The sequence below is a fragment of the Panicum virgatum genome, chromosome 2K (assembly GCF_016808335.1).
Source record: "Panicum virgatum strain AP13 chromosome 2K, P.virgatum_v5, whole genome shotgun sequence".
In the NCBI taxonomy this organism is placed as follows: Eukaryota; Viridiplantae; Streptophyta; class Magnoliopsida; order Poales; family Poaceae; genus Panicum; species Panicum virgatum.
This window is the reverse complement of record NC_053137.1, coordinates 55,744,540-55,771,768: the sequence shown is the minus strand read 5'-3', so window position 1 is coordinate 55,771,768 and position 27,229 is coordinate 55,744,540. Positions and strand designations below refer to the sequence as shown.

The following is a 27,229-nucleotide window of genomic DNA, read 5'->3' as shown; positions in this document are numbered from 1 at the left end:
TTTTTACACGGCGGGAACGAAAACGACTCCGAGTTTTCGGGACGGGATCGGTGCTTCCGGGTCGAGGAACGGTACCCTCGACCCCGAATCCTGTGACTATGTTGCAAAACGCCCTCTGTGCAGCCCTGATCTACATGTGCGCCGCGTGGATGCCCAGCTGATTGCTCGATCAGCTCCCGCGCGAAGTGCTCGTCTCCCACCGAGGCTCGCAGTGCTCGGCTTAGAGACATGCATCGGCTGATCAGCTTGAGGGTTAAGTGTTTGTGTGATCGAGTTGCTTGCTGCAGGACGTGGCGGCTGTTAAAACTAATATCTGTAGGACGTGGCGGCCAGCTAGCTTGCAACGGTACCGCCGCCGCACTACGGGCTCGCTCGATGGCCGGCAGGTGGAATGGTGGTGGTCCTCGCCGGCGTGGCCTGAGCCAAGTAAGCATCTAACCGATTTGCCATTGCTGCATCCAAACACACGAAGACCATAGCTACATAAACAGTGGTGACCTCCCGCCTAACCCTGTCACGAGCCATCGCCGTCGCAGCCGAACAAACATGGCGTCACAGTGCGCGCGCCCGGCCCGGCGGCCGCCGGCGCGTCGCAATGCCGGACGGCGGGTTCCAAAATTAGTTTATAAACTTGATCCGATTCTCTCTCTTGGAGAAGTATCATGGTGGCCCGACTAAAAAACCATGAGCAAGAAAATTAGTTGTTACTAGGTTTGGGCCCGTGCGTTCCTACTTCCTACGGGCAAAAAAATTATTCTATAAGCATTCATACTCATGGTATAAAATATTTCTAACTCTAGCAACATACAGCGACAGATGCATACACTTCGAATTAGATTGAAATTGCAATTGCAGGCAGACCAACACCTTAGCCTCACCCAGTTTGAGGCATGCTCGCCGATTCAATGAAATTGCAATTGCAGGCAGACGATACGCTCCAGCCTCCCTAGCAGCAAAATGACGGAAGAGTGGAACCTACAGTCTGTACAATGAGTTAACACAACATCAAATTACCCTCAAACATAACAATATACCCTCAAACCTAATCCACTCGCTAGGGCCGGCTGGGAAAGTTCCAGATAAAATATGCAGGTTCATTGCCTCGCAACATCATCGGTCAGAGCCATACCTAGGAGTAGGAGGTGCAGTTGTCCCTAACTAACAGAACTAAAGAGAGCGTGTCCTTTGCCACTAGCTTCAGCCATTGCTGCTCATGTCTGGGCCTGATATAGATCATCAATATTTTTAGGCATTAGAGCAAAATGATCTCAGGATAAAGCCACAGCTCATCAATATTCTCAAGATTTTGAGCTCTTTTTATGGTGGTTATGGGTGCCTTTTAATGCCTGTGGGTGCTTATCAAAATTAGTAGTTTTAATTAAATTTATTTGATGAAGTGTACTAGGGTAATTGGCCTCCCACAAACCCACGGACACCTCCCTGCCACCGCTATGCTCTCGGGAGGCACCCCGACTGCCGCCTCCCGCCGTGCCCTCGCCGTTGTCGCCTCCCGCACGCCCTCGCCCTCGCCCTCACCTTCGTCGCCACCTGCCGCCGTGCAGTCACCCCCGTGCTCTTGTGGTGAGCAATGGTAAGTTTGTTGCAGCAGTGATCTTGTGCCAAGAGGGTGTATGGTCATATATATATATATATATATATATATATATATATATAATGGAAAGGAGGAAATAGGTTGATTTTGCAGTCGAGATAAGCTTCCGCAAGAGGGTAGGATTCATACGTGAGTACGCGGGCTGAATCCAAACTTCAATGAAACAAATATTTGTGTCTTCTTTGTGGTTTGCCTCACATCTTATTTCTCTAGCCTGCATTTGTGCTTCCACGTCGATCTACTTTGGTGTGATGTTTCTGTGTGTTCATGGTCTTAAAATATACTAGATATCACCTGCAGAGGCACTACACCAAGTTGCTTTGGTGCTAGAGCTCGAGGAAGGGTTAACTATGATATTTGTGCAGTTTCTGCAGTGGACCGGTCTGACTACACTCCAACCAGTCTGACCGGTTGGCTTGTGTTCAGCCTGTTTTAAGTGTTACTCCCTCCGTCTTGTGAAGAGTGCAATTCTATGTTTCTCAGACTGATTAGTGGTGGTGTGAAAAGACTCTCATACCCTCATTTGTTTGCCACATATGGTTAGTTTTGGCATGAAATTCAAATCTAACCACTTAATTAGGCAGGTAATTGAGATCCAATCTCTAGAATTGCACTCTTTGTGTGATTTTTTCAAACTCAGGATTGCACTTGACATGGGAGGGAGTAGATAGACTGGTCGGATCGGTCTGCCTGACCGGTCGGTGCAATAATAGATGGCTTAAGTTTTGTAATTTGTATAAACACGATTAAGGTCCCTTGATCCAACTTGAGTGCCAAAAACCTTGTCTCCTATTCCAACTGTGACGATCATTGAGGCGTTAAAAAGATCTTTATCCGTGGTGTCACAGGAAAAGTCCAGACTTGCCCAAGGTCTGTCATCGTTTTTCCATTTTTACCAGTACCAACGAAGTCGCAAGGACCTTGCTAGCCTCTCCAGGTGCAAGGACGCCAAGTCCTCCAAGATCTTTGGGTTTACATACTGTCGGCCAGTTTACAAGACAGTGACAGGCCGCTAGCTGGATGTTTATGTGTAATAAAGCCGACGGTGAGGCCCATCATACAAAGGTGACTCACGATCTAATTAATTATTCACGTGGTCGAAATAAAATTGGATTATTACTCCATTATTGTTCTGTTAGTAAAAAATTACAGATCGATTACTTTGGGAAAAAAAATATATATGTTCCCGGTGACCGAGTTGCAACGGTGGCTGCCACAATGGCATCTTTTATTATTTTCCTTTACTTCACCACAAGTAGTAGCACATGTGTGTTTAATTTGATGAAACAATATAATTTTACAAGTGTAGCACCTTTATTATTTTCCTTTACTCCACCGCAGTCGCCGCCACCTCGCGCGCCAAGATCTACGTCTCGCCGAAGCTCTGGCTCCTACGCCTCACCGTCATCGAGGCGCAGGACACGCTGACGGCGCCGCCTCCCAGCGACGCCGGTGTCGCGGTGCGCGTCGCGGCTGGGCTTCCAGGTGCCTCATCGTCTCCCTTGAGGTGCGCCACGGCGAGGAGGCCTTCCCCTTCGGCTCGGCCAGCATCTCGCTCGCCACCATCGAGCGGCACGTCGACGACAGGAAGGTGGCGTCCAAATGGCTCGACCTCCTCCCGTCGCGGCAGCTCTGGCACCCACCGCTTGGCGTCGTGGAGCTAGGCATCATCGGGTGCAAGGGCCTCCTGCCGATGCGCGCCGCCGGCGGCAAGGGCTGCACGGACGCGTACGCCGTGGCCAAGTACGGGCCCATGTTGGCGCGCACGCGCACTATCGCCGACACCTTTCATAATGCATTGCAGCATGAGTAGGAAAAGAGCATAGCCCACCGTAAATTTGAAAGCAGCTTGACTCAGTCAATTGCTACATTTGACCCAAGTTTTAATCTTTTTAAATGAGTATGTTCAGTTTGCTAGTTGTCATTTATTTAAAGATACAGACTCCAGTATTGCACATTCACTGTTATTTATGAACAAATATTATATGTGCTATTTTTCATAATTTCAAACACAGAATATACGTCACTTGCAAGCTCTCTGCCTGTCTTGTATTAGTTCTTTTTATCATGGAGTCGTCCGTGGAGCTCGGGAGAACGGCCATGGCCACGCAGCCCCGGCCATCGGCGTCAGGCGACGCGGAGAGCACGATCTACTAGAAGAACACCTGCCTCATCTCGTCGGGGACCCGAGATGAATTACTTTTGGGGAAGAAATAGATATGTTGCCTGTGGCCCGAGTTGCCTGTGGCCCATCATACAATGGCATCTCGCTCACCTTTATTATTTTCCTTTAATTTATTACCACAAGTAGTAGCACTTGTGTGTTTAATTTGATGAAACAATATATATAATTTTACTTATCTCCCAATTATTAGATCGTCGAGAGGTGCCTGGTGGATGCGTTTCAGAACTCATTCAGTTGCATGCATATATGGTTTATTTTATTTAGTTGCTTTTCTCACAAGCTGCGGCCTCATATTAGGCTCGATCATCGCCACACACGACGACTGCATACATACAGTCAGCCAGTAGCAATATAATTAAGCACGCACATATTAAATGCAGTTGTCCCATGGAGTGAGCGAGACAACCCAACAACGGGTGGATCAGGCCTTGATGACGCACTCCGCCAGCGCGTCCTTGAGGCAGCTGCGTGTGGGCAGCACGACGCACTTGGACACCATCCTCTTGACGCACTCCACGACCTTGGCCCGGAGGTCCTTGGGCAGGTCTCGGATGTACTTCGGGAGGTCGGGGAACATGTCACCCAGGGAGAACTCACCAACAACGCGCAGTGGATCAGCTGATGCAGCCCGGGCAGACGACGACGATGGACCCGCCGCCCCCACCACCAGGGCCTGCTCCTGCCCGTCGCCAGGACGCGCGAGCAGAGCGAGGACGGCGAGCATGGCCGCCGCCGCCACCGCGAGCTTCTTGCCGGATGCCATCGTCGTCGATCCGCGGAGCACTCTAGCTTTCTCTCGATCGATCGGTGCCCCCAGCTAGTTACTTCTTCTCTGCGTCTCCGTCTCGAAGCTAGGCTGCTGCTGGCTCTCTATTTATACCATGCCGCCGGGGACTGTTCTCTACGACGGCCATCATGGCATGCCAGTGCCAGTGCCATGTGATGTGATGTGATGTGATGTGATGCAGGCCTGATGTGATGAATGAAGGTTAGGCGCGCGCGGCGAGCCGAGTGGTCGTGGCCTCGATTGGCTAGTAAGCTACAGTAGCAAGCTAGCTCTTGCCGATTCTCTCTCTCATGGCCAAACCCGATGGCCACGCATGCACCTCATCACCACAAGCCATAGCTACGAGTAGTTCTCGCATGTTGTTTGTTGTCATGGCCTCGAATTAATTAATAATTTAATATACAGGCAGCTACCAACTACTCCTCTCAGTTTCAGGTCTTGCTTAGATCCAAAATTCAAAATTCCAAAAGATTTTTGTGGCGCCTGCATGGTGTTTTAAATATAGTCGGAAAAAAAATTGCATTACACAAATGGATTGTAAATCGCGAGATGAATCTAACGAACCTAATTAGACAATGATTAGACACTAAATTGCTACAGTAAACATATGCTAATAACGGATTAATTAGGCTCATTAGATTCGTCTCACGATTTACAAACCATCTATGCAAAAAATTGTATACGGTCTTGTTGCACTTAAAATATTTAAGTGCAGGTCCCACTGTCACATGCGAAATCATGCCCCAGCAGTCAGGTACCTCCACTGACTATGGTGTCCTAAGTGTCAGTGTGGGTCCCACATTTTAGTTTTAGTTTAAATGGAAATTTAAAGAAGAAACGGTTGCTGGATACATTGGTTCAAATGAGAAAAAAAAAATTAAGACTTTCAGGGGTCGTTGGATACCATGACCTCTGCAGAAAGGAAAAGAACATGCACCACTGGACTACCTAAGGCGTATTTACATATCTTCTAATATTTACTCTACAATTCTGTGCATCTTTGATTGTTGGCTGCCACGCTTTTCTACTTCTGAAATATCAACAAATTTTGAAATCAAAACTACTATCGTAAACATTAAAAAGAATATATTTTCATGAATGCAACAAAATAAGTGTCACCTAGTTGTACTAATTTATCCTTATAGAGTAATTATTTAACCCATTAAAAGTTTTAAATTTTTAATACACACAAATCTTTTTTTCAAAGAGAAGGATTTTTTTCAAAGAGAAGGCTGGAAAGGGGCCTCTTGGTGGCCAGCACCGGGGCTCCAACTCAGGTCGCCGGCTTGGGGGCTGGCTCAAAGAACCACTCAGGTACGGTTCACCAGCCCCATAAGAATACGCAAATCTTCTCTCCAAATTCTAAGTTTGGATGGATACCAAAGTACATCATCATGACATCCCAAAAAAAAGATTCACCAAGAAAATAAAAATTTGCAAATATATGGTTCATTTGACCCCGACATTAGAGTAAATCTTCCTAGTCTTCCTCTCTTCCCTATCGTAACTAGGGAGATGCAAGGCCATTAATAACCAACATTTTCTTTTTACATGAAAATTTAACATCAGCTATTTTACATATTTAATTATGAAAATAGTTGGATTATTATTTTTAAATAATATGCTTTTTCTAATTTACATGTGTTGATACATATTTTTTTGGAATTACTACACATCCGAAGTACATGTGCCGTAAACGATATCTTTAAATTGCAAAAAAATGTATAAATGATTACGGCCATGCACTTCAAGGTCATATGCAAATTTACATGAGTATGACAACAATTGTTTGCGGTCATCCAGAAACAATGGACATGCAAGGAGTCATAAATCACAGGCATATATAACTACATGCAAATAGGACCGTGAGGTTGAGCGGGAAACTCTAATGGCCGCATGGTCACCGCTACTTTATTTGTGTACCATCCTCTATATATATAGCCACCACACAAATTAGTTCCACAAGGAAAGTCAGTATCATCCAGCAACACTAAGCTCAACAAAATAGCATCAATGACCCAGAAAATGACCATCCTACCCGTGCTCTTCATGTTGGTCCTCGCTCTACAATCTCCCAAAGTGCTGCAGGCAAAAGAGACTAGTGAAGGAGAGCAGGCCGCTTTAGCAATCTGCGAGATGCTCTGTAAGGACAAATCTGAGAAAGGCCCCCATTGCGTTGAGATGTGCGGCCTTGGGCAGCGGGCCAATGCGGCGTTCCTCGAGGGTTTCACGTGCCATAGCAAATGCCCCGAGCTAAAGGAACCCCCTTCCATCAAGGCTTGCGAGGATGGATGCCAAAAAAAATATGAGGCTGGACTTGCGGAGATCGTCAAGGCGTGCCACACCATCTGTGGTATGGGAGAGACGGACCCTTCTCGCATCGAGACCTGCAAGAAGTCCTGCACCTCGCCTGCTATCGCCGACACTCCTAAACGTTGATGATGTGGAAATGAGCCACCTGTGCATGCATCATCGATCGGCTGGCTACACGCCCATGGTTAGCACCCGATGCTCCTGCGCCAAGCTACACTATTAATTTTCTTAATTACCTAGCTAATTGCTTCTGCTCCTATTATCCACCGATCGAAGGATAGATTGATAGCCCTTTCAGCGTGTGGTGGATCGAATGTCCTCTCCAAATATACAACAAGATTTGGTTATTTTTTGTTTGGTCAAATAAATGCTATATGCACAGGATCCGTGTCCCATGATGGGTAAATGTACACGACTATGATTATATATTCTTTACTTAAGTACATAATTTATGAATGTTCCTAGTTGTGGTGAGAGTGTAATCGTCGTGTTGTAACAAACTCTATTTCTTCTACTTAATACAAAGATATGCAGCTCTCCTCCATATTCGAGAAAAAAAAATTGTGAATGTTCCTACCTTGTCAACAATATAATCCTATTATCTTGTGATTCGCTGGCGAAGAAGTCGGGACGCTACGTACCGGAGAAGGATTGATATAGGAAAGGAACAAATAGATACTAGTGATTATAATTTGTGGAAAGTGTAAAAATGATAGAAATGTAAAAGAATCGAATGCGATTTTTAATACAATTAGGTGCCTGACTCTGTAAAAATGTATGTGGCCTCAGGCTGAAGGGGTGGATGGTTCATGGGAGGACTCTGGGTGGCATGGGCAGGGGGTGTTGGCTGAGCGTAGTCGAAAGGGTTGAACTCACTGCCAACATTGTGGTTGCTCTCTGAATCCATGACCTTTAAAATATGCACAAAACGATAAATAAGCAATTTTTTTTAAAAAATAACAGGGACATGAATAAGATATGAACACAAGGCAGTGGACATATAAAAGCCGCATTAGTAAAAGGTCATTGAAAACATAATTTCAAGATTTGCATTACACAGAAGGGAGTGGACATATAAAAGGTTCAGTCATAATTTCAGAAGAAATTGCCAATACTTGCAAACAACAAGTCAAGCTTCCATTAAACACAAAAGACACAGCAACGGCCCGATCTAGACCCTGCTCAACGGAACTGTGCTCTACTGGATGCGCATTGTTTACCTACGCATAGATCCGGCCGGGAAGCACAAAGAGGAACAAGATGCGGGTTACCTTCAAATATCCTGACCGAGAGGCGTTGGATCCGCCGGCGGAGAGAAGAGGACACCAAGCAAAGGAGGAAGATGTACGGTGGGGAGGTTCAGTCGCCGCCAAGCTCGTGAGGAGGACCGGCGGTGTTGATGGAGAAGCAGTGGGGGGAGCGGCAGCGTCGGCTCCGCTTCCGCGTCCGGGGGGCCGGATCTGTCGCCCCGGGAGCCTTCTTCGTCGCCGCCGCGCGCGTCGCCGTCCCGGGTGCGCCCCGACTCGAGACGCCTGCCTTCCCCTCCCTCTGCGCCGCCACCGAAGGACCTAGGCGGTAGTTGGTCCTGTACGGGGTCTATTATTGGGCTGCGGTGGGCGGCGTATATTTGCTCCACGGGATGCTCTTTCCGCTGTGCGAACCAGACCGAGCATTTTTACGTTTGCTCCTCCGGTTACTCGGGTCGTTGTGGACAGTCTAACTAACAGCTGAGTCCTCTCCGAACCGACGAAGATAAGGCGCGACGGGTCGCGCTGGGCGGGAGGGCGCGACCCGTCGGTGCGGGGAGATCAGCAAAATATATGCAAGTTGTGTTCTACAAAAGAGGTGGGGTTCATGTATTTTTTAGAAAAAAAATAATTTATTTCTATTATATGCTCTTCGTTTTTGAAACTGTTTGCACCATTGTATTCTATGCGACGAGGGGAATAAAACTAGATCTCACTTGCATATATTTTGATGATGTTTTTTACTCGTGTCAAATTGCTATATGCTACCACATAAATTGTCAAGATGTCTACACATAACTTGTCACACTTGTAAAGTAAGAGTGGCAACAAAAAAATAGCATTTTTTGTGTAAGTTGTCAAGAAAAAAAGAAATTTACCATGAAATCATACTTTGTTATGCACAGAAGTTGTCACAAAGATCAGAAAAAGTGTCATGCACACGAGTTGTAAAAAAAATCTTATACTAAATTGTCACACTTGTAATATAGAAGTTGCCAGAAAACAGAAAGTGTCTTACACATAAGTTGTCACACATATAACACATAAGTTGCCACAAACACAGAAGAGTGTCGTAAACATAAGTTGCTACACATATAATACATAATTTATCACAAATATAAAAGGATGTTCTACACATAAGTTGTCACATGAGTTGTTGGTGGACACTCTGCTTTTTGACAAACTCGTATAAATGAAATGATATTTTTTATGACAACTTGTATATTATAAGTGAGACAACTTATGTATACAACACTGTGCAACTTATATTATAGCATATAGCAATTTGACACTGTTGCAAAACATCGTCAAAACATATGTAAGTGGGATCTAGTTTTGTTCGGCTCATCGAGTAGAACACTGTGGTGCAATCGTTTCTCAAACGGAGCTCATATCAGTGAGATAAAATATTTTTTAGAGAGAAAAAGAGATGGGCCCCGTGGGCTGGTTGCTGGGCGGTGGGGGCGCGCGAGCGTGATCGGTCGTCTAATAAACTTTGTTTTTTTAACCTCAAACAATATAAAAGTAGATGAGCCACGACAGCCTAATTTTTTTCGACGAGGGACCGTAGTAGGCCGCGCCAGGCCGCGCGGGGTCGCGCACTCCGCGTGAGAGCGACAGGTCGTCAGATACCTTTTTTCTTTTTTTAACCTCAAACAATATAAAAATAAATGGGCCACAACAGCCCAATTTTTTCGATGAGGGACCGTAGTAAGCCGCGCCAGACCGCGCGGGGTCGCGCGCTCCGCGTGAGAGCGACAGATCGTGAGATACCTTTTTCCTTCCTCAAGTCAGGGGGAAGGTCCAAGGTGCAGGGTTTTTTTCCCAACCGGACACCCCAAACCGAAGCACTCCGGTTCCGGTAAACCGGACCGGTTTGACCGGTTACTGGTAGAAACCGGTCAAATTCAAATTTGAATTCAAAAACTCAGTTCAACCGGTTCGTACCGGTATACCGACCGGTTAGACCGGTTTGAATTCAAATCCAAATTGAAAATGGCATGTGTAACCGTTTGGACCGGTATATCGGCCGGTTAAACCGGTTTACCGGCCGGTTTATCAAGTGGGCCTTAATGGGCCGTCTCATTTTTTCCTTTTTTTTAACTTTAAATGCCCAAAAAGTATGTTAAACGAACAAATTTTTGAGAAAATTTGACATCATTAGATTCGTCGCACCTTGAAGTATTTTTAGAAATTTTTTGAGAATTTTTCATTTTTTTGAATTCAAATTTAAATTTTGAATTTAGGCCGGTTTAGTACCAGCCCAAATCGGAACTGGACCGGACCGGTCATCCCACCGGTAAGGGGAACCCTGCCAAGGTGTGCCGTGTGCGTGGCCGTGTGCGTGGTCCAAGGTGTGACGCGCGCTTACGGCCGAGGCCATCAAAGGCGGTAGGGCCCGGCCTGCCCGGTTGGCAGAACGGGCCGGCCGGCCGGCCGGCCACTCCGTTGCAGCAGGCAGGCAGCGGCCACCCGGCCCGGCGGCCTTGATGGGCGTCGCGTACACGCGGGCGCCACCGGCCGCGCCCACCCGTCATGTCGTGCGCGTCGCGGGGGGGACGGGACCACCAGCAAAAGGCGGGAACGAAGAAAGCGGCCGGCCGCTCCGTTGCAGCAGGCAGGCAGCGGCCACCCGGCCCGGCGGCCTTGATGGGCGTCGCGTACACGCGGGCGCCACCGGCCGCGCCCACCCGTCATGTCGTGCGCGTCGCGGGGGGGACGGGACCACCAGCAAAAGGCGGGAACGAAGAAAGCGTGACCAGGGGAGAGAGAGAGACCTTCCCACGGCCGGCGCTGTGGTGGTGGTGGTGGGCCACCGGCGGCGAGTGGGTGGTCACGAGTCACGGCGGGTCACGAGCGCCCCCCGTGCCTCCTGGCTCACTGACTCGTCGGGTGCGCCCGGCAGCCCGTCTGCCCGACCCAGCCTGGCTCCGCATCTCTCTCTCACCGGCCCGCACGCCCGCGCTCACTCTCCAGTCCCTCACCACTCACCACGGCAGCGGTATGCACTGCACGCTTTTTTTTTTTGGAAAGGTCCACTGCACGGCTTCTCAAAGTATGTATGACTTGACCGTTACTGTACCCATATCGGAACTGCTCTTTTATATCCATTTTTCCTTAGCGTAGAGACAAATTGGACGTTCCGAATACAAGTAGTCTCGCGTACAAACATACATTGAATGTGTAATTAAGCCGTATACGGACAGTTCCAATAGGGAAATACTACTATGGGTTCGGTAAAGTATCGCGTGTACTACATTACAATCATCTTTCCCCAACAAACGATCATATCTTGGAAATTTAACATATTCTGAGTTGTCACGGTAGCATATTGACGTAGTTCGCAGTGGCATAGCTCACTTAAGATTTTAGGTGGGGCAGAACTTGCTTTGATCTTGGTTTGTAATACCGGTGGATGTGTACATTCTCGAGCATGGAGCCACCATGGCTGAACTGGTGCAGCGCTCCTCATGCTGCCGTGGGGGAGGAGTGAGGGGGTCTTTTGTGCCGCTAATTAAGCTGGGCAGTTGCCCCATGGTGCTATAAGGGGAGCTCCGCCACGATCAACTATAATTAAAGATCTTAGAGTCCTGATCCCTCCGCTTGAAATATAAAGTTTTTTGCTTTGTTCTAAGTCAGAGTAATTTAATTTTGACCAAATTTATTGAGAAGAATATTAACATCTAATACATCAAATAAGTAAATTATAAAAAATATATTTCATAATGGATCTAATCTAATTATTCTAATTTGACATTCAAAATACTATTACTCTTTTATATAAATTTGGTCAAACTTAGAATGGTTTGACTTATAACAAACCAAAATGTCTTATTTTGGAACGGAAGGAGTAGCTCCTAGGGACTATTGGTTACATGACGTATTTAGTCATTTCAATGCACTTTGTGTTTTTAATAAGCTCAACATGTCATGCAAACCACTAGATTTAGAACTTGTATAAATTGCTCTCAGTTTAAAAACTCCAAACTAAGTGTGAGTCAAGATCTCTCAAAAATTTCTCAGACTAAAAATATTATCAAAAAACATTAACTTATGGATTTGTATTGTTTGCATTCATTAGGAATTTTAGTAGTATAAATTACTTTCAAAGAACTTGTGTTGGCTGTTTGAACTGTTGGACAACTTGTGTAAGGCACTTTAAGAAGCTTGGGTTGACGTGGAAGAACCATCAACTCGTTAGGGCATACCTCCAGTTTGAGTCGTGATATGTCATATGTGTTCTATGCCATGCAAGGTGAAACTTTTATGGTCTATTGAATCGTCAAACATCTAGTGCAAATCTCTTAAAAAGGTTAGGTTGATGCGGAAGAAGCATCATTTTGTTAGGCGTACCTTCAGATTATAGAGTCAAATGATATGTATTCTGTACCATACCATGTAAGGTGACACTTGCATGGTCATTTGAACCATCAAACAACTAGGGCAAAGAACTTTAAAAGTTTGTCTAGTAGGTCGTCTCAAGATTATGTGTCACTGCATGAGACCGCCTTAAGACGACACCAATGTACTTGCCCTAATGCACTGTGATTGATTGCACCAGCAAAAAAAAAAGAGCAGAAAGAAACCGATGCTCACACAAGCACACAGCACCTCCAGAAGTAGAAAGCATTTCTATATGTTAAAGACCCACCCTTCCTCAGCTTCTCATTGGGCCACACCAGCAAAAAATATATGAGCCACATGATGTGCATCCGACGGTTCATGGTGCTTCTGCCGTCGTCTCGTGAGGCTGCTGAAAAAAATCTCGCTTCGTGAAGCATCCGGCGTCTCCTCCGCTCGACCTCCTTCGTGGTGCTGCCTCCTAAGGACTCGTGGCGGCGGCCTTCTTGGTGGGGTAGCTGCAGCGGCGGCGGCGGCGCCGGCATGCCTCCTGCTTGAGGGAAAAACACGCCTCCCCGCTCGACCTCCTCCTCTTGGATGGCGAAGGTGAAGTCGGCGGCGGCCGTGCCCCTGCTAGCGGCGGCGCCCATTGGTTCGTGGGAATTGTGGCGGCGGCGGCGGCGACATGGCCGATGCTGCCATCAGCGCCATCAATGGCCGCGAGTCCCGCCGGCCGCGCAGGGCCGCCCGTTCCATGCTCCTGCACGTGGCTGGGGCTCGTCGCTCTCCCGCTCGCCTTCCCCAAAACTGTGGCAGTACCGCCCGAATTAATCCGGCTCAAGTGCGCTAACCATCACCATAAAGGTAATCCCGGCTAACACGCACTTCAAACGGAGTAATCCGACAGTCCAGTCGGGTAGAGTCCCGATAAAACCACCTGAGCTGCATTCGAAACCCAAAGCTTACATGCAACTCACACGAAGGTGAGTCCAGAGAGTACAACATTTCACAAATTCTTACATCACAGAGTCTTAACTTAAATATTACAAACCGAGTTTGAAATCTTAAAAAGGTACTTGAAATTCAAATTGAAAATAGTTCAGAGTTCAACTGCGGCGGAAATAAAGCGAGTTCAAAACGACGATACAAGATGTCATGATGAAGCCAGTACATGACATCACTCGGCATTGTCATCGTCGGCCGGAGTCAAATCCCATTCCACCGACCAACCAGGGGGTACAGTACACGGCCAAGTCAAGCTAGCTATCCGATCTTCAACACATCACCTGAAACAAAGTTGAGCCACAAGCAAGGCTGAGTATACTAATACTCAGCAAGACTTACCCGACTAAGGGTATACTTAGCCCTTTATCTAGACATGCAAGGCTTTTGGCTTGAGGGGTTTGTTTTTGCCGAAAAGCAATAAAGAGTAAGTCCTTATTTTCAGATTTTAGCTTTCAAGTTCTAGTTCGATTAACCATTCTACATTATCATCTATCCAATAGCATACATGGTGGAAAAACAATTATTTTTCATCATTCAACCATATTCCTCATAACCAATGTTACACTTCTTACTCTATGTGGCAAAAGGGTTAAGCAGTCTTAATATCCGTGAGAGACGGACGATTCGAATCGAATTTGTTAACCTGGCCAGCCAGACCTAAACACACGCATGGGAACAGAGTCACCCACGCAACAGTTCCCTTCAATTCCCGCTTCTCGGAACAGGCCCACCGCCCTCAAGTACAGCAGTACGACGACTGTGTACTCGCCATTAGCTAGATGTGAACGAGTTCAAGACGGTGGGGAGTATGTTCCGGCCTCGGTTCAATCCAGTACTTAAGCTTACCGATTACCATATTCTCGGCATGTGGTTAGTACGTTCAAACGCTTAACCACCACTATCACACACTGCGGCCTTATCCATTTTCACTAAACAGACGGGGCATCACAAGTACCACAGCCCCGCCCGTGAGCCTTATAGTTGCAGTATGTAGTGGACATTCAATTCCTATAATTCTCGCAAGTGACAGGAAATCACTCGACTTCTACCGAACCATTAGCCTAGCCAACTAGCGACCTAAACCAACTAGTGTTCAAGCATAGGTACCTAGGATCATGCAACTAAGGTTTCAATCAACTCCTGTAAACGTAAATGCACAAGTATATAGAAATATAAGCAGTTGCATAAATCTACAATAGATAGGACATGCTCCGGGGCTTGCCTTGCTAAGCACAGTTAGCCTTGGGCTCTTCCGAACTTTGGTTCGGGTCTTCGGCGGCTTCAGTTAGATTAGCTTGGGCTTCACGCTGCTCACTCTCGGACTCCGGCACCAGCTCGTACGTACCGTCGGTGAGAGTAGGCGTATCTATATGAAATGCGCATGCATGAGTTGTGTGACCGTAACAATTTATTATTTACTTCACTATAAAGTTGTAAAACATTTCATTTACATCTACTTGGGCAATCGTTTATAGAGTAGTAATTAACTTGGCTTAAACTTATAGAGCAAGTTGGATTTCTTATTTTTGTCTTTTGTCATTTTTCACATAGAAACTTAGTTTATTTACTATCATTACTAGGAAGAGTTTATGGTGTTGAACTTTTTATGCAGAGAACAAAACTAAACAAAAAGCTTAATATAAAAGTTTCAGACATTTTCATTAATCATATCTAACATGAAAATTAAATACACAGATTCTTCTATAAACAAGATTCATTTCTATAGGACGGAATATGACATTAATGGTGCTCATGATTTTACAGAGTATTCCAGATATGCTAAGAATACTACTGTAAAAGTTTCAACAAATTTTAGTCAGCAAATTAATTGTGAAAAAATAAAACAAATAGACAGTGCTAGAAAGAAAACCTATTTATACATAACAAGGTATACAAGTTCTGGTGTTAAAACTTTTTCTGAATATTTATAATATGGTTTAAAGTATGCTGTGAATTTTTCATATTTTTCTAGTTACCAGAACTATTTATCATGAAATAGCACTATTAAACATGGATTAAATCACATATATAGCTATACCGATCAAAAATTAACCAAACTTGGACAGTGGTGTTTACCTAGCATTACAAAAAAACATGGAAAAGTTTCATGCACATATATATAGCATAACATCCAGAAATAAATAGCAAGTTGTTATGCTAGATCTAGCAAAGACTAGGATTTCATCTAGTTAGGGGTATCAATTGGTGCTCAGATTTTTACACAGGTCTACACATTGCAGTAAGTAACATCTAGCCAAAAATCAGCTATAGATACTGAGTATAACTCCTAGAACAAACATAGCCCATTTAATCTAATCTTTTTCCTAGATTAAAATGTAGACAGATTATGAAGATGTGCATGTAACAAAACTTGTATATATTGTAACAAGGATTACAAAACAGTTGAGTTTGCATTTTTCCTATTTTTCTACGAATTTATATCTATTTTACAAGTTCGTTGTTTTTGGAAACAAAAAGAAAAACAAAACCGACTCTCGCATATATACCCCTGGAAGGTTTTGGGGAATTGCAAATAGGTCCCTGCCGGACTTAACAGGGGAGGGCGGACCTTGGGGGCCGAAATCCGGCGAGGTCGCTCGCCGACGGCGAGGAGGAAGTGGGGGATTAGCACCAGGGGCTGAAGAGGAACCCGTAGGTGGTCTCAGTGTGCGCGGAGGCGGTCCGTGGCGCGCCGGCCACGGTGAGCAGGGGCGGGCGGCGGGCGGACGTGGTGGCGGCGGCGCTCCGGCGGCTTTGGACGGTGGAGGTCGGGTCGTCGAGCACCGGTGGGAGGTGGGGGAGCTCGTGGGCGAGTCTATTTTGGTCGAGGAGGGGCGGAGCAGGGGGTTCCACGTGGACAGGGGAGGGGCGGCGGCAATGGTGGGCACCGGCGATGGCGTGCGCGTTCCGGCTCGGTGGGGGCAAGGAGCGGCGGTTTGGCGGCCCTGGGAGGGGGAGTGGGTGGTGGTGAAGCTGCTCCGGGGTGGGCAGGGGTGGAGGCCGAGCGGAGGGGGCAGCTCGACGGCGAGGTCGAGCGGCGGCACGGCAATGGCGGCGAGCAGGGTCCGAGCTCGGCCTCAAATAGGCGCACAAGGGAGGGGAGGTGGTGCTGGGGAGGCCGGGCAGCTCGGGCAGGCGGGCAACGGCCCGGGCTTGGCCGGAGGCGCGCGTGCGGCTAGTGGCAGCAGCGGTGCGTCGTGTGGCGGGCGTTGGGTGCAGCCTGCTCGCTGAGCTCGGCGTCCGCGACGGCGTAGGCTCGACATTGAAGGCCAGGGCAGGCGCGTCGGCCGCGGCGCTCGGCATTGGTGGCCAGCGGCGTCGAGTGCGCATCGCCGAGTGCTTGTCCGGCTCTTGTGGCCTGCAGTGGCGTGCGGGGAGGACTCATGGCCGGGCCGCGGCGCAGCAAGCGGCAGCAGCAGGACGGCAGCAAGGCAGCGAGCGCGGCGGTGCAGCGGCGCAGCGAGGCAGCAACGCGGCAGCAGCAGGCGCAGCGAGCGGGCGGCAGCGGCGCAGCACGCGCGGGCGTGCGCGCTCGAGTAGCTCGGCGTGCGCAGAGAAGCAAGGGAGAGCGAGGGAGGGAGAGGGGGAGAGAAAGAGAGTAGAGAGAGAAAGAGGGAGGTCAACGTGTTGACCTGTGTTTTTCTCAAAATTTTCAAATGAAACTCGAAAAACTTTGAATACAAAAGTTGTTCAAAATGTCGAAATCTACAACTTTTGTTTTAGGCATTTTCCCATTTGAGGTTTCGTTTGAAAGTTACAAATTCAAAGTTAAATGCAAAAGAAATTACCGTATACACATTGTTTTTCGAATTTTTCTCCAAATTTTTGTGTGCTAACTTGAAAAACTTTGAACATGAAAGTTGTTTGTTATATGAAACTTTACAACTTTGGTTTTAGGCAAAAGTTTATTTAAGCTATGGTTTGCACTTTGTATTTTCGGATCTTTTCAGCATTTTCTGAAATTAATTATGGGAAAGAAAGGTATTGTGGATCGACTTATCATTTCATGTGCAAAAACTCACTTTCTTCCCATGGTTTCAACTAGACTTTGGTTTATTATGATTTTAGTGGGAAAGAAAGGATTGGAATATCTCTAAAGAGATAGCTTTGGATAGGAGCGCTTGGAGACTAGCTATCAATGTGCCTGAACCTTGAACTTATTTCTTTCGGGTTTCATCTCTAGCCTACTCCAACTTGCTTGGGAAAAAAGGCTATGTTGTTGTTGTTGTTGTTGCCTATGAAATTTCACAAGCAAACTTGCATCAGTTTAAAAACTATTTAAAGTTTTCGACCTATGCACATATACACTTAGACACACATACATACACATCTATTTCAACGTTTGTTGGTTAAGGATGCATGATTTGGTGCTAATGACTCTGGTTCATCTAATTAAACACCTGGGTGTCACAAAAACCTAGCCCCTTTTGTTTTTCCATCTCCATTGCCGCCGCCACTACCTCCTCGCCATCGCCAGCCGCCGTCGAAATTCGTTGCTTCCGATGATCCTCCCTTCGATTCATTGCTGCTACACCTTCGCCTTCCCCTCCACGACATTCACCCGCTAGATTTCTCTGCCGCAGGGGGCTCCCGGTGACCACCTCCACCCGCCGCCGCCGCCCTCCATCGGACCGTCTCTCCACTACTGCTCCACGCCGTCCCAAGCCGTCAGTGCGTCTCGCTGCCGCATCGGGTGCGCGCGCCGGCCCTGCCCCCGCTTACCTCCCTCGTCGCCCCACTACAGAGCCGTTGGACCAGCGGCGTTGGGGGCGGTTGTGATCTTGGCCGCCAGTTCCTGGCACGGCGCGGAGGGGAAATCCTGCACTAACGCGTTTCCGGAGCTGATGTTGCACAAGGAGCGCGTGGCGGCGACTGTCGGCTACAGATAGGTCGGACTGACAGCGGCGGGCTGCTGGATGGCGAACATTCTCCCTCCTCCTCTCACAGGTATTCCTCGCTGACTTGCCTCTGTCCAGCCTCTTCGATCTGTGTCTACTACTTTCCTGCGGTGTGAGGGGATCCAGCCGTCTGTCTGCATTGGTACTTCTTCCCTCGCAGTTGCCATTACACCCCCATCGTTCCCAAAGCTCAAGCTCATCGTCGACATGTAGTAGTTTGATTTGCCAACAACTATTTATGTGGCCTTGTTTAGATGCGAAAACTTTTGGGTGTAAAGTAATGTAGCACTTTTATTTGTATTTGGTAATTATTATCCCGTCATGAGTTAATTAGACTTAAAAGATTCGTCTCGCAAATTATAGACAAATTGTATACTTAGTTATTTTATTTAGCTATATTTAATACTTCATGCATGCGTTGAAAGATTTGATGTGATGTGGAATCTTGTAAAGTTTTGGAATTTTGAAGGCAACTAAACATGGTCGTAATATATGTATGCATCTGAACTGCAAACCTTGACTATCTATAACTACTTATGTAATATATTCGCATGGGCACAACCCTACTCAACGAATTTACTCTTCCGTGTTATGAAAACTATACAAAGCTTAATTCTCTTGCTAATCCATCACTATCAATTGATTATTAAACCCTTACATATGTAATTTGCATACTGCTCACGTATGCAATGCAATGTGACATATGTTAGGGAAATTCGTTCGACCTATCATTCTCTTTGCCGGCGATCATATAGCTCCTCATAAATTAGTTATGGAAAAAAATTATTACTACATAAGTTTATATATTGCGATCTGCACAGAGGTTACATATAATTGCTCTTATACGAAAGCGCGCCAAGGCACGTGCAGAGTACTCGTGTCTTTTTTTAAAACCTTGCCATTCCCATGCCATACAAAAAGGCGACATGTGCAGCAACTGAGTGTAGCAGAGATGCGGATGTTGCGGTGGTTTTGCGGGCACACAAGGAGGGATAGAGTCCGGAACGAAGTTATTCGGGATAGGGTCGGGGTGGCACCAATTGAGGAGAAACTTACTCAACATCGGCTGAGATGGTTTGGACATGTCCAACGAAGGCCTCCTGAGGCGCCAGTGCGTATTGGGATTCTTGAGCGGGTCGATAATATAAAGAGGGGTAGAGGTAGACCTAAACTGACGTGGGATGAGTTGGTTAAGAGACCTTAAGGATTGGAATATCTCTAAAGAGATAGCTTTGGATAGGAGCGCTTGGAGACTAGCTATCAATGTGCCTGAACCTTGAACTTATTTCTTTCGGGTTTCATCTCTAGCCTACCCCAACTTACTTGGGAAAAAAAGGCTATGTTGTTGTTGTTGCCATTCCCATGACAAGCCTGCAACTGCAACGCGCCTCCATTGATTGCCCAAAATCCAGGGTCCATACTTTTTACTCCCAGCCAACCCCCCGGGTGCGCCTAGCGGTTTGGGTTCGAGAGCTTTCCCTTCCCCCGGGACGCCGCACCTGATAACAAACAGCACGGCCCCAATCTTTTTTTTTCCCTCTCGGCACGGCCCTGCCCCTCCCTCCTCCTCCCGTCCCACCCCCACCCGCGCCCGTCAAAGCGAGTGGCCGTATCACCGGCCTTTCCTCGCGTCCCCCTCCGATCCGCGCCCCAAAGATACCTTTTTTCCCCCCGCGCCGCCGTTTTGCTGCGACCATGGCGGCGGAGGGGGAGGCCAAGAACCCGTCGGGCGGCGGCGGAGGAGGAGGGGATAACCCCCAGGTAGAGGCTGCGCCGTCGGCGCCGGCGCCGGCCGAGGGGGAGGCGGTGGTGGCGGCGGCGCAAGGGACGGGGCAAGGGCCGGAGGGGGAGAAGGCGGATCGAGAGGGGGAGAAGGACGACAGAGCGTGCAGAGATCTGGTCCTGGTCGAGGATCCGGAGGTGGTCGCCGTGGAGGATCCGGAGGAAGGTACGGTGCCTGTTCCTGCAGAGGTTCTCCCCGGCTGTGGCCGTGGTACTAGTCGCTGCTGTGTATCGCCTGTCAGATGCATGGATACGGTAGTGCTAGTTCTTGACGTCTTTTCCCTACTGAAACAGTTGCCGTGAAACAGAAAGAAAAGAAAATATTCTTTTGGGGTGCTTGTAACTTTACTTGCCCATAAATTTTGTACAGTTGTTTTGTTTCATCTGGCAAGGGTGGGATTATCTGTTCAGTGTATCTACACTGTAACTTGTCGTTTATAGATTTAACAGCGCCTTTTGTTGTCAAGTACGAGGGGATTTCAGGGGGTTTCCTCTTGCTTTGTTCTAGTTGTATTCATAGTTTTGTTCTGTTGTTGAGAATAGATGCAAAACATCAGAGGCCGAAGAGAAATAGTTATTGCTGTTGTACAAATCTGTTAATTCTCTTAGTTACTTAAAGTTTAAAAGCTTCAGAAAAGGTAGTTTGTTTTATTCTAGCTCCTTTATTAGGTTCGTTTGACTTGTAGCCATGCTAGAAAACTGAAGACCTTCCTTTCACCCCTTTACTGTTATGTTGCTTTTCACTGATACAGTGAACATGAATTTGAAGCTTGTCAATGTTGTCCAACCAATGTGGTCTGCTTTTGTGCTCACTGTTTGAACTAAGTACTCGAGCATATATCTACATACTGAGTATATATCTATTCGACCTTAAAATTCTTGGCTGTGCGCCGCTGAGAATTTTCTTTTATTTTGTTACAGCTGCAGCAACAGCAGCACTTCAGGAAGAAATGAAAGCGCTTGTGGCATCGATCCCTGATGGTGCTGGTGCAGCATTCACAGCGATGCAACTTCAGGAGCTAGAGCAGCAGTCCCGGGTATATCAATACATGGCTGCCCGAGTACCTGTGCCTACTCATCTCGTCTTTCCAATATGGAAGAGTGTAACTGGTGCATCCTCTGAAGGTGCCCAGAAGTACCCTACCTGTATGCCTTCTAACCTGTTTCAGCTTCTTTGTGCTACTCTTGTGGAAATCTTTTGAATTTTTTGGTGGGCCTTCACCAAGTGTTCACTAGATATCAGTGTTAGTTGTTTGCAATGTGTAGGGCAGTACAAGAGATAAATTTATCGATGTCATTTCAAGTTGTCCTTGTTTGTATAGGTTAACTCATATTGTTAGCTAAGCAAGGTTAAGATGAAATGCAACTTGATGCACATGTTACCAAGGGATAATGAAGGAACCTGGTTGAATTAGGCTTAGGGCATCTTACTAAACTTAATGCATAAAGTTGGAATTTCTTGTATATGAATTATTTTAGCCATTCTAACATATCTGTATAACTCGATTGAACAGTGATGGGCTTGGCAACACTGTGCTTGGACTTTGGGAAGAACCCCGAGCCGGAACCTGGGAGATGCCGGCGAACAGATGGTAAAAAGTGGCGATGCTGGAGAAGTACTATCCCAAACGAAAAATACTGTGAGCGTCATATGCATCGTGGTCGCAAGCGTCCTGTACAGCTTGTTGTCGAGGACGACGAGCCTGATTCTGCATCAGGATCAAAATCCACTCCTGGCAAGGCTACCGAAGGTGCCAAGAAGGCTGATGACAAGAGCCCAAGTAACAAGAAACTTGCAGTGGCAGCACCTGCTGCTGTGCAGTCTACATAATTGATGCAGCATTAGTAGTCGCAGAAAGAGCATAACAGCACTGGCAACTAGCGCCCGCTTCTTATTGCATGTAATCCCCAAAAGACTGTAGTGTGGTCTTAGCTATAACCTCATTAAGCAAGCACAGTGTCTGTGCGAGGAAGATGCAAGAACTTCCCTTAGCTGTTACTGAAAATTTCACTCTTAGGTGTATAGTTTGATTTAGCGTTGTCGTGCCTTCGGCCTTCAGGTAGGCGATGCGGCATGATCTGATAAATCCTCCTTGAACTGACAATATCGCATTGTGACCCAAGAAGCCGATGGAAGAACTTGGGAGACTGGATACTGTGCTTTTTGATGTTTACCTTTCTTGGCCTGTGCACTTATTTGATTTGTCAGTTTTATAACAAGTTGAAGATCCTTAATTTTATTCCTTGTGGAGAGATTCAGTAACTTCTTGGATGTGAGCAGAGCAGTGATTCTGTTCTATAATGTGGAGTAGATTTCAACCCAGTGCTCAGAATGTACATGTTTTGGTGGTAGTAGGTCAAAGACTCGCTGAGTGTCTGCAGCAACCCAATTTGCGTTGCACAATTTAGATGTCAGTTTCGTTTGTTCGGTTGGGTTGACTGGCATTTGAGATTCCTGCTGTAGCAAAAAAAAAATGGTGCCATATTGCCTTGTTCTTGTATCTTGTTAAAGTGAAGCTTGATTTGGGAGATCGTACACCATTAATGGAACAATGTAGATTTATTTCTCTACCTGTACCTGGTACTTCTTCCTTTATTGAGATGGTGACGCCTGATTACAAAATCAATTGTCCTCGCATAAATATAACGTAGCATTGAAGTTGAGGGCCAGCGAGACGTAGCGTTGTACTTGTATCAAATTATCGGTTAGAGAGTTCTGCGAGCATGAAACGAACACCAATGCATGGTCCAACGTTGCAGGAGCATAACGATGCATCACTATGGAGCACGCGAATCGTGCCTGCAGGCAGGATATCAACGCTGTTAAATAGATAAAGGACTATTTCCATGAGTCTCTATATTCCCAAGAGACTCATTATATTTCTAAATGGCCTTCACTACTGAAGGATATCAACTTCTCAATTCTCCAAGGTTAGTAACAAACCCTACCGGCATCAAGCATTGCACATCTTCGCTATAGTTGGTGAAAGAAAGGAAAGGAAGCTTCGCCATAGGAATTTACATCGCGTAAAGCAATACATTGATGAAGTTGATAGTTCTCTCTACAGAAAACAAAACAAGAAAAAAGAACAGAAAACGTAAGTGTTTTTTGGTTCTCTATTTTCTTTACAGTTGCTGCAGCACCCTCATCCCCTCAGATGGTTGTAGTCAGGTAGTCGACACAGGAAACCAGATTAGTAGCAAGTGTTTATATATAGTACACCTGAATGGAAACTAGTTTGATCCGGAGCACAGGCCTCTTGCGCTCAGAATATCTCATCCTCTGCTTGGAGCTTTTGTAGCGCTTTCTTTGCATAGATAGTGATTGCAGCTGTGGAAGCTGCGGCGATTGTGAAGCCGATTCCATTGTAGATAATCTGATCCACTGACAAGAAGGACCCCTTGCTAGTTGCTACAGCCAAGCTTTGAAGAAGCTTCCCACTGCTCTCGAAAATTAAGAGGTTAGATTCTCCCAATAAGAAACAGAAAATAATATACTACAGCAGCTCAACGTTTAAAGTTTATGCTCAAAATAGTACAGAATAGGATGCACATCATGACTCCAGTTTCATGCATGAACAAGCTAATTGACAATATACCACACCATCAAACTGTATTGATAAATACTAGAAAAAACAATTGATGGGTGATTACGAAAAACAGCTATCACAAAAAAGTACATCAGATGTAACATGATAAATGTTGCTTACAAAGTGTTGCATATTCATTTAATAACAACACAGATTCACCACATTGGGTACCAGGCATGCTCCACAAAATGCAGAAATAAGATCGCAACCACAGCATCAAAAAAATGGAAGGGGCAAGAGATATGTACAAACCTGTATATTGCAAGGAAAGTTTCATGTATGGTTCCAGCCATTGAACCAGCTATGTATGGGCAATATTTGACATTTGTAGCCACAGAAGCATAATTAAAAACTATATATGGAAATGGAGAAATCCTGAGCAAAGCAACAGCCCTAAATTGATGATGCCAATCTCCTTCGCCAGCAAGTCTTACAAAAGCTGCTTTCTTTGGCCACTTCTCCAACCATCTCTGCAGAACCATTACCAACCAAATGTTCAAAACCAAGTAATTCGCTAATGGGTCTCCTATTCTATTTGTATATAAACATGAGGAAGAAAAGGTGACAGTAAGAGACTCACATGTATCCTACAGTGGAATGCAGAGCCTATAAAATAAGGCAATGACATGCCTATGCTCATCCCCGCTTGGATTATCAAAAACCCATAAAGATATCCAAAAGTCATCCCCGCAAGCCACATGAATGGTGAAGAAGGTAACAAAACACTTGGGAACAAGGCAATTGCGCCAAAACATATTAGAGCAATAGCTGATCTGCTGAAAGTTGTCGATTCCCAGTAAAGAATAGGTGCAACAACCTGTCAATGGTAACACGAAAATCAAGGTCAGCAAGAAACTAAGAACATAATTCCAGGGATATTAGGGCGTTGAAAGCTACTGAAGTAAGCCAGGTAACCAGTCTATTCAAGTGGAATATGAGGTGGTCACCCTGAATTGGTGCAGATAAATAGATGATGCAACCGATTCACTTGATTCAACAGAATGATACTGTAAGTTCTCTGGTCTGTTGAACTTAAGATGTCAGAGTCCAACCTTTAGCATAATGCCTATGATCATCAACTTCTTTGGAGAACTCTATCCCATATAATTTATATTGAAGGTCGCAAACAAGCAGCCTTGACAAGCACATGACCTCTAATTAGGGCTGCTCCTTGCATGTGTTATTGACCTACTTGTACATAAGCGTCTGATCTGACTTGATATTGTAAACCTTTGGAAGGGATGATAAGGATAAGGTTTAATTACCAATTATGGGTCGAGCCGTCGAGTTGTAAACATGAATTTGACAACAATTCCAATCCTTCTATAAAAAGCAGTATCACAACTAATAGCATTCTGGTCAATTTATGTTGCAGTGCAAGCACCGATAATAACACAGCACCAGTCCATATCTTAAATATAAAAGCCAGTCACAAGCAATGGTTAACATTAACAGAAAGCCGTGGCTCCTTGGTGTATGATGTTTTTTTATTTTCTAAGAGTTGTTGCACACTAGCAGTAGCAGAATTCTAAGTCAACTCTAATCATTAACAATGAGATCCTCATCCAATCCCAACACCCCCAAAAGTTGGTTTCCAAAGAGATCTATAACTCCATGACATAATAAATAAAGATCTTTGAACACACTACAGCAAATAAACTAGCAAAACACAATTTGTGCCACCAACCTCAACACCCAACCAAAATATTTTGCCAAAAAGTACTTCTAATGTATTCCTCATGAACTAACCATAAATCCATAATAACAGGAGCATGGAAAGATAATGGAAAACTATTTTCTATACAACTATTTCTGGGAATGGCTTTCACAATGGAGTTTGCTTCCAAGCAAGATCATAAATCAAGTGCGTCCAGAGCCCAAACACCAGGACACGCTGATCTTCTTCCAGGTAGAAGCTTCCATGTGCCATTGCATGTTGTGAATGGACATGCCACTGAAGTGAACTCATTTAATTAAAATGCTATGGAAGAATTGCAAACATGATGTTCTTTACAACTAAGAGTAACAATACCACATCTTTCTTTACAACCTAAAAAAAATCAAGTACCAGTTGGATTGTGAGATTATTCCTATCCATCCACCTTTTAGTGAAAGCATATGCACTACCGGAGCACCAAGAGTACAGACCCCACATATTGGTCCACTAGATATTAGTGAAAGGCATTGGCCGATGTCAAAACTTGGTGAATTGGCAAATAATTTCTCCATCTCCCATATTCCAGCTGGGAATAATGCTAAATTCACACATTGAACAGCGACGTCCCCATCCGACCCAGTCATATCCAAAATTGAAATCGAAACGAAATCTATTGGTGACTTTCTTCCCACTTTCAAAGAGCTGACTCTTCTAAATTCTGCTAAAGATTGAGATCCTAAAACGCTCAACAACCTCATCCTCCAGCTCATAATATAGCCAAAAGGAAAATTAGTCACCTACCTATTCTTATGAGCTAGCCACGGAAAAAAACAACCATCACAATACAAATGGAACAATGAAGATGTCCCTACCACAAACAAAAAATATCAGCAAATATCCAAACATTCACGCACAAATCCGCAAATCACGTCGGAATCGACGGTTCGACGGACATAAACTGAGCAGAAACAGAAGAGAGAGGGAAGATCTCGCGTTGCCGACGAATCTCCGTACGATCCGCGACGGAAGCAATCGAGGCGGCGGGGGCAGAGGGGAGGAGGAGGAGAGACGGGGCGAAAGCGCGCACCTTCTTAATGACGAGCGGGCCGAGGAAGACGACCGCCGCAGCTCCGGCCCCCGCGAGGAAGATCCCGAGCACGGCGACCTTGGCCCACCACCGGATCGCGCGCCACCGGAGCACCCTCGGGCACTCCGCCGCGGCGGCCGCCTTGAGGGCCGTCGCGGCGTCGGCCTCCCCCTTGGCCGCCGCCTCCACCTCCTCCGGGATCCTCACGTACTCGCCGCGTCTGCCATTGGCGGACCCCGGCGAACCCATCGACCGTGGGGACGCGATCAGGCTAGCATCCGCGGGGGGGGGCACGGCCCCGGGCTGTCCGGGAGGGGAGCCGCCGGATCGGCTGCGACCCGAGCGGAATTGTGCTCGGGTCGGGCGGGTTCCGGCGAGCTCGGCGTGGTCGGCGAGTGCGCGGCTAGGGTTTGGGTCCGGGAGGCCGTCGGAGCCGGAGGCGTTTATGATGAGGTGGAGGAGAGAGGCAACGGCATTGGAGCGGACTCGGAGAGAGAGAGAGGAGGAAGGAATTCTAATTTCTGTGAGTATATTTTAATGGAGAGATTTTTCGGGTGCGATATTGGACACAGAGAGAGCCAGAGAGGGAGGGGGAGAGGGAGGTGTCCCATTGAGGACGACGTGGAATGACATTTCTGCCCTCCTTCATCCAAGTTGTTTGTTTGTGTTGTTTGTACGCATTGTTTTTGCGTTTTGTGCCTTCACACGTACTCCTATGTTGATTG

General features: G+C 46.4%; 3 protein-coding genes across 3 annotated transcripts; 2 read left to right on the top strand and 1 right to left on the bottom strand.

The window, feature by feature from the left end:
* Positions 1–6,553: 6,553 nt before the first annotated feature.
* Positions 6,554–7,343, top strand: LOC120696154. Its single transcript, XM_039979296.1, has one exon. The coding sequence runs from the start codon at positions 6,598–6,600 to the stop codon at positions 7,021–7,023; it is 426 nt and encodes a 141-aa protein (XP_039835230.1). The 5' UTR covers positions 6,554–6,597; the 3' UTR covers positions 7,024–7,343.
* A 12,582-nt stretch (positions 7,344–19,925) lies between these two features.
* Positions 19,926–22,442, top strand: LOC120687295 (GRF-interacting factor 10). The gene is made up of 3 exons (XM_039969284.1): positions 19,926–20,336; positions 21,092–21,316; positions 21,685–22,442. The coding sequence occupies exons 1-3, from the start codon at positions 20,084–20,086 to the stop codon at positions 21,999–22,001; spliced, it is 795 nt and encodes a 264-aa protein (XP_039825218.1). The 5' UTR covers positions 19,926–20,083; the 3' UTR covers positions 22,002–22,442.
* Positions 22,443–23,154: 712 nt separating this feature from the next.
* Positions 23,155–27,040, bottom strand: LOC120687284. The gene is made up of 4 exons (XM_039969273.1): positions 26,505–27,040; positions 24,341–24,577; positions 24,013–24,230; positions 23,155–23,611 (listed from the first exon to the last, which is right to left on the bottom strand). The coding sequence occupies exons 1-4, from the start codon at positions 26,751–26,753 to the stop codon at positions 23,437–23,439; spliced, it is 879 nt and encodes a 292-aa protein (XP_039825207.1). The 5' UTR covers positions 26,754–27,040; the 3' UTR covers positions 23,155–23,436.
* Positions 27,041–27,229: the final 189 nt, after the last annotated feature.